The following is a 12,067-nucleotide window of genomic DNA, read 5'->3' as shown; positions in this document are numbered from 1 at the left end:
TAAACCCGGTAATAAATCTGGCGCACTGAGTCATCTCCGGCTTTAATCTGATGTTGTGCTGAAGATGAAATCTCTGCACATTTCTCTGTGGTTCACTTTCAGTTTCCTTGCAAATTCTGTACCCAAGCCACAAGGTGATAAACGTACAGAAAGGCTAGACTATCATCTGTAACTCATTCTTGGACGACAAACTTGTCCGGGGTCACAGCTCGACAGCTCTTGTTGTATTCTCCCTCTACAGACTGCTGGGAACAGGACGGTCTCACGATGCCTGAGATTAAGCGCTGTCCTTTCCCTGCCTGTTTTCATCTAGTCTCAATAGGTAACTAAAAACCTAAGAAACCAGTCCTCCACTAGGATTCACCACGTCCACACTCCCATTATAACCATTCTCTACGTTACTGTGCTTCCAGTGAGAAAGACACAATGGGGACTGAAAGGAGGTGTAAATCTAGTCCGCCGTAAAGAGTTACATTTGGTAAGTGCCGTTCATAAAGCTCTGCAGAATAATCGCTAGCATCCACACACACACACACACACACACACACACACACACACACACAGTCCTTACATAATCTCTTGTCATACAATTGCGAGAATCTGTAGGTTCAACAGGGTCACAGACATGCTGTGTGTAACAGCCGCTATAGCTTTAGGCAATTTATTTGGAAAAACTGGATTTTCTTTGATCTTCTGAGATAAGAGTGTGTCGAACGATGTTGACAAACTCAAACAGAGAGCTTTCTTCCCAGGCAGCTCTCCATTTAAAAAAATTAAGCTGCAGAAAACACATTATTCAAATCTAGTCATGATGATTATGACATGTTGACCATACGCGCATTAACATAAGACCACCCACATATATATAACACTCAGAAATGATATTTACATGAAATATACTCACCATCAAGTCGTTCCAGACCTGTATGAGTTTCTTTCTTCTGCTGAGCACAAAAGAAGATATTTTGAAGAATGTTGGGAACCAAACAGTTGACGGTAGCCATTGGCATGACTAAAAAAAGCTATCAAATTTGCATTTTTGAGTGAACTAATGATGATGTGAATCTTCATTAAAGAGGTTAAGCAGACTGTTAAGTAATAACACAGACATTTACATGTCTTAGAAGAACATTTTGTAAAATAAAATAAAATAAATAATTTACTTAATCTCACACCATTTCTGTATGACTTTCTATCTTGATCAAATGTTGATTGTGGGTGGTCCTCTGTTAATAAGCATGAATTATTGGTAACATAAATTCAAATCTGATATTGGAGATTTTTTACATTTAAAGCTATTCTTTATTGGCCGATATTTAAATTGTTCATGCTTATTTATGCAATTTTACACTTCCATTAACTTTGCTGTCATCTAATGCAAAAAAAAAAAAAAAAACACTATTATATTTAATCTTTGGATTACAATATTTATTTCTCATTCTGAATATCCAAGATAAATAATGTTGTGATGACAAAATTTTCTGTAAAGCTGCTTTGCAACGATTTGTATTGTTAAAAGCGCTATACAAATAAACTTAAATTTTCATTGAAATTCACTTAATTGACTCCTTTTAGTTTTTTAGTGGAATTTTAGGAATTTGAGAACTGTAAAATCAGCCATAAAAAAAAAAAAAATTATAATTACTGGCAAAGTGATTAATGTTTGGCTTCCCAAAAGTCAAATGGTCAGGTAAAATGTGAATGTTTGAAGAAAAGAAAAAAACAAGGGCATCATATGGTGATGCTAACTGGTTACAAATTTCATCATGTAGTAAAAAAAAAAAAAAAAAAAAGCACAATCTTTGTAATCTGAAATGAATTTGCTGTGTCATACACCGGTCCATCTCAATTAACCCGAGCTCAGCGTTTCCCACCGAGCAGCATTATCAGCACACAGCGTCGCTCAACAGAGAGAAAATCTGTGTTCGTCACACTGAGCCAAATGCACCGTTCACTGATAGCGAAGCCGGTATTATCACCTGCAGATAAGGCCCTCTTTCTCTAGCCGGCAGCCTTGAAACCAGATCCTGGCGGAGGGGTGCGGCTCTAGGATATGTGATGAACGGGGAGCGCCGGGGTTTTCATCAGATCACTGACACCCTGATGACAGCAGCCCTTAGCAATCTCAAAAGCTCCGAGCAGCTGTCTCTGAATCTGTGGAGCTCCAGAAGGACGACTCTTCTCTCTTTCTCTCGGATGCGAGACCGCCGGCTCTCCGTTTGCAGATCTGGGCTTTGGCAGAAAACTGGGCCAAACCCGTAATTGATTTACGAGCAGCTTTCCACACTCCGCCTGACGCGACTGTCCTTGTAAGGCAGTGCCAGGACAGACGCCCACCACCAAACACCACTCCTCTGACCCAGTCTCAAGAAAAAACACAGAATAAATATGCTACGGCTCACCGGCTGCAGACATTAAGTGCACTGATGATGGCTGTGAACACTGGGTCCAGTCAGAGGTGAAAACAGAAGCATTTTGGGTAACCATATCCAATAAATTACGTGTTTCAGTTTTTATTTCCTCACTTCGTTCTTTGACGTTCCCTTAAGCTGCTCTTTTCCATATCACTGTAAATAGCTGTGATTTTAACGGTAAAATACTGTGAAAATGCTACCTGTTAAATGGTTAACAGTAAGTTGCACTACTATATACGGTGAAAAACATTTGACATTTCAGACACTTTTACAGTAAAATACCGTTTTTCAGTTGTCATGTTCCACACTGGTATGTCACGAATGCAGCATGTCTGGATTAGATCCATGCTACACGCAATCATTCTCTATACAGTAGAACATACTGTTTTAATGATTGCAGATTACCAATAAAAAATAAAGTGTGCAATTTCGAGACACAGCCCAGGTCAGAAAGACAAGTCAAGTGCTTACAGAAATCCAATCACTTCCACTTCACGGGAAAAACACAACTGAAAAGAAAGAAGAGGGAATACACTACTTACTGTTTCTGCAGTATACACTATAGTCAACATTTGAAGTGGATCAAAAAAAAGTTCAAGGTTGTCCTACGACCAGAATGCATTTTGGTTTTAGGCTTTAGGACAACTTTGATGAAAGGTTTTGATCCACTTCAAATGTTGACTATAGTGTACCGCATTTATATAGTGCATATTATTTTCTATAAGCATGAAATACATGAATGACCAACTACAAAGTCTAAAATGAGCTGAAGAGTAATTATGAGGAATTCTGCATCCATCAATGCAAAGCTTTCGAATTAAACTAGTAACACGATAAGGTTGCGACAAACATAATGAGGGCATGTGATAATACTATTTAAAAAACTAGTATGTAGTATATAGTGTGCACTGCACAGTATGTAGTAAGCTAGTATTTCATTCCAAACACAGAGACGAGTCCAGAAGCGATACACTCTCTTTTGCCCCAGGAGAGAGAGGGAAATGAGCCACTTAATATCCCACAACCTCAGCTCTGCTCTGCAGCAGGACAACATCACACAGCAATTAAAGCCTTCAGAGAACACAAACACAAACGAGCCACTGTATGCACTCTCCCATGAAGAGAGGAAGGGCGATTGCTCATGCTAGGGCTGCGGACAGGAACGTGACATTGGTCGGTCACAGCTCAGACGCTCTGCAGGACGCTACACTCTCATCTGGACCGGCCCGAGTCATTCACATCTCCTTCCAAAAAACGAACTAAATAATGCTCAAGAACAAATCATAGACGTGTGATCCACGTAACAGCAACCTACAATAGGTTCGGATTATTTTAATGTTATGTTTAGTCTTAGTCTGCCTTGCTAACAACAACAGCATTTTGACTTGCAATGTTAAAGCATTGCTAATAAGCAGAAATAAAAAAAATAAAAATAGGTTGTAATATTTATGCAAGCATACCAAGGACAAAATTGAATGAAAAATATTTGGAATAATAATAATAATAATAATAATTAATTATTAAATAAACACACACACACATATACATACATACATACATACATTATATATATATATATATATATATATATATATATATATATATATATATATATATATATATATATATATATACACACATATATATATACATACATACATACATACATACACACACACACAGAGATAGAGAGAATTATCATCATCATCATCACTCTCTCTCTCATATATATATATATATATATATATATATATATATATATATATATATATATATATATATATATATATCATTATTTTACTATTCTGTATATTATGATTATAATTACTACTATATACATGGTTGTTCTTTTAATATTACAATATTTATTAATTAATTATTATTTTCCATACAATGAAGATAATATTTATAATATACTGAATCTATGAATAAATGCAATTCAGCATAAAAGACACAAAAACGAAGAAATGTCAGATTTGTCAATGTCAAATGTCAGAGGACAGTGCAAAAAAAAACATAAAAAATAAAAATAAAATACTGGCATAATTTAGAGCAGAGATGTGGACATATCTGTAGTTGGACTTGGACTGAGTTGGAGTTTTTTTTTGTTTGTTTGTTTATTTGTTGTTGATTTTTTTGCATCTGTGACTTTTGTTTGCAACACATGTAACCTTAAAACACATGGGAAAACATTAAATAAAATGCCAAATATGCCACAAAAAAAAAGAAAAGAAAAAAAAAAGATTCAAAGCTTATGAAAATACCAGCTGCAGTTTGCACAGAATGTCAGCATGTAAAAAAGACCTAGGCCTTTAACAAATAATGGTATCCAAATAGTAAATAACTAAATCCATTTTTACTTCCACACACCATAAACAGGAATCTAAATTGAATTATACTTCCTTAAAACACTCACACAATATCATCTTCTCACCACACACAGCATTTCTCAGTGTGTATTATTAAAACACTGCATGCGGTACAATCAGCATTTTGCACGGTGGCAGATTTTATCTTAAATATTTAGATATGGCTGCCACCGATGCCACTGTAAACCATATGAGCCATTAAACGCACATCATTTGCTCGTCAGTGAGACGTGCCGAGGCATGCTGCAGGAGGAGGAGCTGGTGCAGGGGACCAAAATGGATACCAGCACACAGGGGCAAATCTGAGCATGATCCAAATGGTATTATCCATTAAAACAAACACTAAAATACGGCACTACAATATCAACCAAACGATACAGCGGTAAACCCCACAGTAACACAACATTACTTACAGAGCACATTATGCAAAGCAGAGCTAGTGTTCAGAATGACAATCGTGAGAAATTAATTAACGTTTCTGATGGCAGTCCAAATTTAATAAAGGTTATTTCTCATCACTGGTATACCAGAGCTGAAATAGATTCACAACCACAGGATCTCATCGGAATAAGCAAGAGGATAACTCGATTAAAAGTGCTCTGAGACGCAGTAATCATTTCCAGATTTGTTTTAATAAATGACATAAAATGGGCCTGTTAAAAATCTGACCGAAAAAATGTGCTTTCAATAATAAAACAGCTTTAGAATCAGGTTCGTTTAGGCCTTAGCAAATACATTTAAACTCACTGCTACACCCTTATTTTAAATAATATTCATAGTAAAACAATAGAAATATATCATCTAGATATATTGTAATGATTTGAGTAATTGTACAACCTGAGAATGTACTTTTAACAAAAAAACAAAAACAAAAAAAACAATCATGCATTTAGCAACTAATTGTTTTTACAATTTTCTGTAATAGCTTCGAGTTTAGATTACTGTCGTTTTTGTAATTAGGGTTTTCCGGAACAACACTTTTTTTCCCCCCACACTGGATGTGCTGAAACAAACTAAAAACTAGTCTGCATGTTTGATTGTATAGGCAAGTGAAAACGGAAAAGAAATGTTTAAGTTGGCAGACACGGAGACGGTCATTGTGTAATGGTTTAGGGTTAATACGTGTATATTGTGGTTTGCAAAGTGTGTTTTTTCATCTTTACATCACCCAGCAGCACACAGCCTCCAGCTATAATAATAAATAAAATAAAAACACCTACAACGAATGCTTTATTATTTTCTGGGATTACAGGTAATTGATATACTGTTAGGTGGGAGTCATGCTATACAATTCACATGTAGCTGCTTTTCTTTGTGTATTTCATAATGAAAATATCCCAGGATTTCTTCCACCTTCCATCCATAAAATCCAGAAGTCTCTTTTGTAACAAGAACGACTGGATGAAACGTTTAGATGTATATCTAGATTAATAGGAATGATGAATAAAAATGCATTAGGTGGACGTCTGAAATGTCTTGATACCTTCCAAAAAAAAAAAAAAAAATCCCAGTTTTATACTACTAAAAGAGGCTAGTTTAATTATTCCCAAGCACTGAGAAGAATAAACTGATGAAACTGATCATTTATCATCAAGAGGTCAAAGGGTTTAAACCAGAAGAACAGACTTATTTTTTTATCTTTTACACCTGCACACAAACTTTCAGACTTTGTTGTTTTAAAAAAAAAGTATTTCTATAATTTAATACATTTCCAGTCTCGTGTCATTTATTAAATCTACTGGCTCATCTTACCTTTTTGTGTCTGTCTTTAAAAGGCAACGCCGGCCATTGCATCTCTTGCAAGAAGTCCTGCCACTGTTTCTGGTCCTGATCCGAAGAGATGAACACGATTTCCAATTTGTCCTTGTGCTCTGACGATTTTTTAAACTTGCTGTAAAACTCGCACAGACTCGCGTTGAACTGCTTGCAGGGACCGTTCAAACTGCAGCCGAAGTAGAGCCCGAGCAGAGACAGCTTGCTGCCCAGCGCGTGTACATCCACCTCGGCTTTCTCTCCGTTGACGAGCCGCTCTCCGAGCAGATTCACCAGAAACTCCGACATCGCTGCTGAGCCCTCGAAGCGGACTGCGCTTGCTTTTCTTGGATTATTCGGGCGGTTTTAAGGTAAACCCAAAGTCCTCGATGGATATCCGCAGGCCCTGGCGCCCAGTTTGGCAGTCCCGCGGTTCGAGAGACAGCGGCCGTCGTGTGCCTCCACCGTGCGCGGTGTTGAGGAATGCGCTCCTGTTATAAACCGGCCCTCAGCAACAGCGCCGCCGACTCCCGCTGCGAGACTGTCGCGACATCTAGTGGCGAGATGCTGCAATTGCGCCTCGGCGCTCTCGGTCTACGGGGATGTCAAGCGAATCACACTCATTCCACGTCTCTATCGCTGCATAAATTTATGCTTTTTTTGTTTTTGTATAGATTAATGTATAAACGGATTCTCACAGTAACCGTATGAGTACATGTAATGTTTGGGGGTAAATATTCACTCCTTTCATTTCAGGAGTCAGTGGTGTCTCTTGAGTTACAGTGATTAGCTACCTCATGCATCCCGTTTATTTCAATTACCACTAAAAGCGAAAGAAAAACAACAGAACGGTAAAAACTGCACTACTTCAAGTAAAAACAAAAACAAATGGTGCACAGGAAAATTGCACCCAGATTGTGTATGATAAAAACCCATAAGTGTATTGCTTGATAACAGGATTGCTGAAGTTAGGAATAAAAACAAACACCCACATCTGCTTGGTGCACAATAATTTCCCATCATTTTACTTGGAAAGCACAAAAACAGCATTTTTAAAAAAACATTTGCAGATAGATAAAAAAAAAAAAAAAAATTTGTTCTAACCATATAAACAATCAAAATGGCAAGCACCATAATCATAACCCATAGGCTTGGATAATAAAACAAATTTAATTTATGTTTACTGTATTTTGATTTATATTTTTCCTTCTATGGAAGTCAATGGCTACCTTCAACTCTTTGGTTACAAACATTAAAAATATCTTCTTTTGCATCCAACAGCTGAAAGAAATTCATACAGGTTTGGAACAACTCCAGGGTGAGTAATTGATAACAGAAATGACATTTTTGGATGAACTAACACTTTATTATAGTTGACATGAACATGTAGTCAAAGTCCCTTTTTTGAGCATCACTTGAAACTAAGCTTGAAAAGTCTGTTAATGTTACTGATGAAATTTTCCAGTGAACACAAATGCACAATCACAATATAATTCCAAGCCACAATTTGTTTCGCTGAACATCGTAGGGCAGAAGCACAGATTACAAATGACAAGAGTAGAAAAACGGTGTCAGTCATTGACAGAGGACATTTGAAATGTGTTTGTCATCAAGCCGTGCATCACAGGACGTTAATCCTCTGTGAACAACATTCGAACCAGGTCTGCTTTGAAACACTCCTCTTCAACCAGCTTCTGGGGCTTAAAACAGACAAACAGCACATTTGCAAGATGCATACATATTGAAAGTGTTAAATTCACTCATCAAAGCACTGATCTGTACCGTGCCATAGCGCAGTAGTGTGGGGACTCCAGTCAGCTTCAGATTCTTCTTAAACTCATTATTTGGGTCCTTCCAGCTGGCGAGAACAACAGTGAAATTAGATGTTACCCAAACAGGTCACATATTTAAAAATGAAAACTAATGCGGACGAGTCTGTTTGATCATCAGAGCAGATTTGGAGAAATTTAGCATTACATTAATTATTCATCAATGGATCCTATTCAGTGAATGGGTGCCGTCAGAATGAGAGTCCAAACAGCTGATGAAAACATCACAATAACAGTCCATCAATTTACATCTCGTGAAGCGAAAAGCTTCGACAATCTATGACAACACTTCCTCCATGCAGTGAAAAAGTCCATGCTCTCACGTAAAAATCCACCGATTTGTTTATAACTGGCTTTGCTGGTGATCTGTGCATATTTCTCTCCTGAGGGAGATTACTTCTTCACAGGAGGAAGCAATATTATGGGTTAAGAACTTTTATTTTAGTGAAAGGAAAATGGTGTGAACTTGAAAACGTCTTGATGAATTCATTTCTTAATAAACAAACGGGTTTCACTTTAGAAGATTTTAACTGACAGACTGGAGTCGTGGAGATTTCTTGTAGCTAGAGGTTTTTATCAGCTGTTTGGACTCTCATTCTGACGGCACCCATTCACTACAAAGAACATTAACTTTAATCTAAGCTGTATCTTATATACTATATGCTGCGACATACATTATTTATTTCTGTGTGCCCATGTCTTCTAAACTTACTAAGGTCTGTCTCCTACTTGGCAGTAAATGAAGACAGATCCCTCCGGAAGATGAGTCAGCTCTCCTCTGACCACTGGCTCTGCTGCATGAGCAAAACAAGAAAAATAAGACTTCTTCTAGTTTTTAATTTCTGAAACAGCACAGCTAATGTATAACGTGAATGCACCTTTCACACAGTCCGGACACCAGCTCGTGCCCTGGTCATCTTTATCTCCAGAGAAGTAAGCGAATATGTCTTTTCCTTTTCTTTCAGACACAGCTTTACAAAATTCCTCGTAGCCGTGAACAGCAACGTCCTCGTATTTAGTCATGATTTTGTATTCTGGGAATCAGTTGTTCAATGAAAAAGTCCAGCTTTAGCTGCACAATGTAGACTGATCTTCGTATGAAGTCACCTGACTGTAAAACTTACGATAACAGCAGTGAGGGAAGTGTGCAGAAATCAAGACTGCGCGTGTACCTTTAACAAAATAAGAGTGGACTATTTAAAAATAAAAGTCTGGATTTTTTTTTAGTAGTAGTTGAACCACAACTGAGCATTTTGAACACTTATATTATCGTTTAAACATATTATTTCTAAATAACTGTAACTGTGTACAAAACTGTAACATTCATTCACTGACGCTCTTTAATCAGCGAATCTTTAAACCCGCCAAAATAAAAGTCTGCTGATTTTAAGTGTGAAAATGATGAAAACGCTTTTATTCATTTATTTTAAAAAGGCAAACAAAGAAAGTAGTAGTAAATATTAGCATTCTATTTTGAAGTTTACTATAAAATAATTGTATTTGTAATTAATACTAGGCCTACCTTTCATGTTTAATAATATTATCACACATTATTTCATTTATACTTTTATTTAAAAACAACTAAATAAATAAAGTGCAATAATATTAAAATTATTTGTAATTAATTTGTTTAGTTATATTTAATGGGTTTGAGGACCAAACCAAATCTCCAGGTTCTCCTATGAGAACCAGGCTGAAAAAAAAAAAAAATGTTCACCCCCATATGTATGCACGTTTAATCATTAAAGGGGTGGTTTACTGTTTTTTTTATTTTTTCTGAGCATGGTTGTATTTATGGCGTGCAGTCTAAGGTGTTCATGATTCATAAAAAAAAAACACATAATTTTTCACATAATTTACCTTATTTTATTTATTTATTTATTTTTTTATCCCACAGCGATCTGTCCCTTGTCTGACAAACGCCTCAATCTATTTCCTGTTTTTATGAAGCCCCTCCCTCAGAAATACACAATGGACTGATATTGGTCAACTGATTCAGTGTGTTGTGATTCGCTCAACTGCGCAGGGGGGCAGGGTTTCATATTTTATTGAAGCTTTCCCCAGGCGCCGCTATTGTTTAGCGGACCCCCATCTTCTGTTAGCATTTCATTGACTCCCATTCATTTTGGCGTCAATTTGACAGTAAATAACTTTACATCTGAGGTGTTTAAAGACTCCATTTGTCCACTAATTATTTCTAAAGAAACACGAAAATGTATAAAAGGCTCCATTACCTTGTATCTTAAGTTATGGCACCATACAAGCATTTTTTGTAAAAATAGGCTAACGATTGCATCATAATCTGCGACTCTCTATCCCACAGTAGAGAAATTACCGTATGGACAGGAGGAGAAGCTCGCAGGCAATCTTTACTGTCTATGAGACAATCAGGGGGACGTGGAGGCATAAAGTCAAGGGGGAAGCCCATAGAGAGTCCATAAAAACAATGGGACAAAATTTTCAACAACGTCTGTAAGATTCGGTGGGTGATTCAGATTTCTCTTGGCACAGCTATTATAAGACTTACAATTGTGAGACAGGTTGCTCACGTCACATCTACGTCATCAAGTTCAGTTTGAGTCTGCGCAGTACACCCGACCCCCAGGAAGTGCGTGCTTCTAATTGAGTTACTTGTCTCTGTTGAATCCAATCGGGTCACGGTGTCCATTTCTTATACTGTCTATGAAACTGCCTCGAGTGCGTCTGAACATCCTGCCCCTAACAGAAACACAGAAAATATTAATAAAGAGGATCGTGCAGAACCTGTGCAAGCACGGCTCTTAAAGGGTTAGTTCACCCAGATAGCAAAATTATGAAATTAATAACTCACCCTTATGCTGTTCCAAACCTGTAAGGTCTCTGTTTATCATCGGAACACAGTTTAAGATATTTTAGATTTAGTCTGAGAGCTCTCAGTCCCTCCATTGAAGCTGTGTGTACGGTATACTGTCCATGTCCAGAAAGGTAAGAAAAACATCATCAAAGTAGTCCATGTGACATCAGAGGGTCCGTTAGAATTTTTTAAAGCATCGAAAATACATTTTGGTCCAAAAATAACAAAAACAACGACTTTATTCAGCATTGTCTTCTCTTCCGTGTCTGTTGTGAGAGAGAGTTAAAAAAAAAAGCAGCTTGTGATATCTGGTTCGCGAACGAATCATTCAGTTCACCAAATTGAACTGAATCATTTTAAATGTGACTGACACTCCCTCTGAGTTCAAACAAACCAATATCCCGGAGTATTTCTCAGTATTTTATCAGTTTGATTTGGTGAACTGAATGATTCGTTCGCGAACCGGATATCCAGACTGCTTTGTTTTGAACTCGCTCTCACTTTTGCAAATAACGACTGTATATGTTGCAAGTCTTCATTTATCTCAATTTATTAAACTTTTTTTTTACATAATTAGGCTAATTTGTTTCAATTAATACACATTTTTAAATAAAACATTTAGTCAGAAACTCAAGTAAATTACCGTTTTATTTGGTTGTCTGTTTTTTTTTTTTTTATTGTGGGAGAGTCATAGCTTAAAAATACATGGGCTTATATATGTGGCATCTAACTACCATTAGTACCGTTCCTAGTATTAAAATGAGTTCTGCATTTGACTACTGTACAATATGTAAACAATGATTTGGTTATATCTGCTAAAACTGGGCAATTTTCAAGCCAAAATTAACAGCTCAAATAGACATGGGTTTA

General features: G+C 36.8%; 2 protein-coding genes across 2 annotated transcripts in view; both read right to left on the bottom strand.

Moving 5' to 3' along the window:
• The window catches only part of nxn (nucleoredoxin), a 79,034-nt gene extending 71,918 nt beyond the window's left edge, over nt 1–7,116 (bottom strand). Inside the window, exon 1 of the mRNA XM_026282621.1 lies at nt 6,536–7,116. Within this exon, the coding sequence (XP_026138406.1) occupies nt 6,536–6,844 (309 nt within the window). The 5' untranslated portion in view covers nt 6,845–7,116. The remainder of the gene's footprint in view (nt 1–6,535) is intronic.
• Nucleotides 7,117–7,876: 760 nt separating this feature from the next.
• Nucleotides 7,877–9,537, bottom strand: txndc17 (thioredoxin domain containing 17). Its single transcript, XM_026282622.1, has 4 exons — nt 9,243–9,537; nt 9,077–9,158; nt 8,318–8,393; nt 7,877–8,235 (listed from the first exon to the last, which is right to left on the bottom strand). Exons 1-4 carry the CDS (start codon nt 9,385–9,387, stop codon nt 8,167–8,169), a joined length of 372 nt encoding a protein of 123 aa, XP_026138407.1. The 5' UTR covers nt 9,388–9,537; the 3' UTR covers nt 7,877–8,166.
• Between the last annotated feature and the right edge of the window lie 2,530 nt (nt 9,538–12,067).

The sequence above is a fragment of the Carassius auratus genome, chromosome 15 (genome assembly GCF_003368295.1).
Source record: "Carassius auratus strain Wakin chromosome 15, ASM336829v1, whole genome shotgun sequence".
Lineage (NCBI taxonomy): Eukaryota > Metazoa > Chordata > Actinopteri > Cypriniformes > Cyprinidae > Carassius > Carassius auratus.
This window is presented reverse-complemented; position numbering and strand designations above follow the sequence as displayed.

Bases quoted from the DNA above. Each gene is read 5' to 3' on its own strand.
- txndc17 (XM_026282622.1), bottom strand. From the start codon at position 9,387: ATGACTAAATACGAGGACGTTGCTGTTCACGGCTACGAGGAATTTTGT. The intron at 9,159-9,242 runs GTGCATTCACGT...TTGCTCATGCAG, and splicing joins GTGTCCGGACTGTGTGAAAG to CAGAGCCAGTGGTCAGAGGA. The intron at 8,394-9,076 runs GTAAGTTTAGAA...TGTTCTCGCCAG, and splicing joins CAAGTAGGAGACAGACCTTA to CTGGAAGGACCCAAATAATG.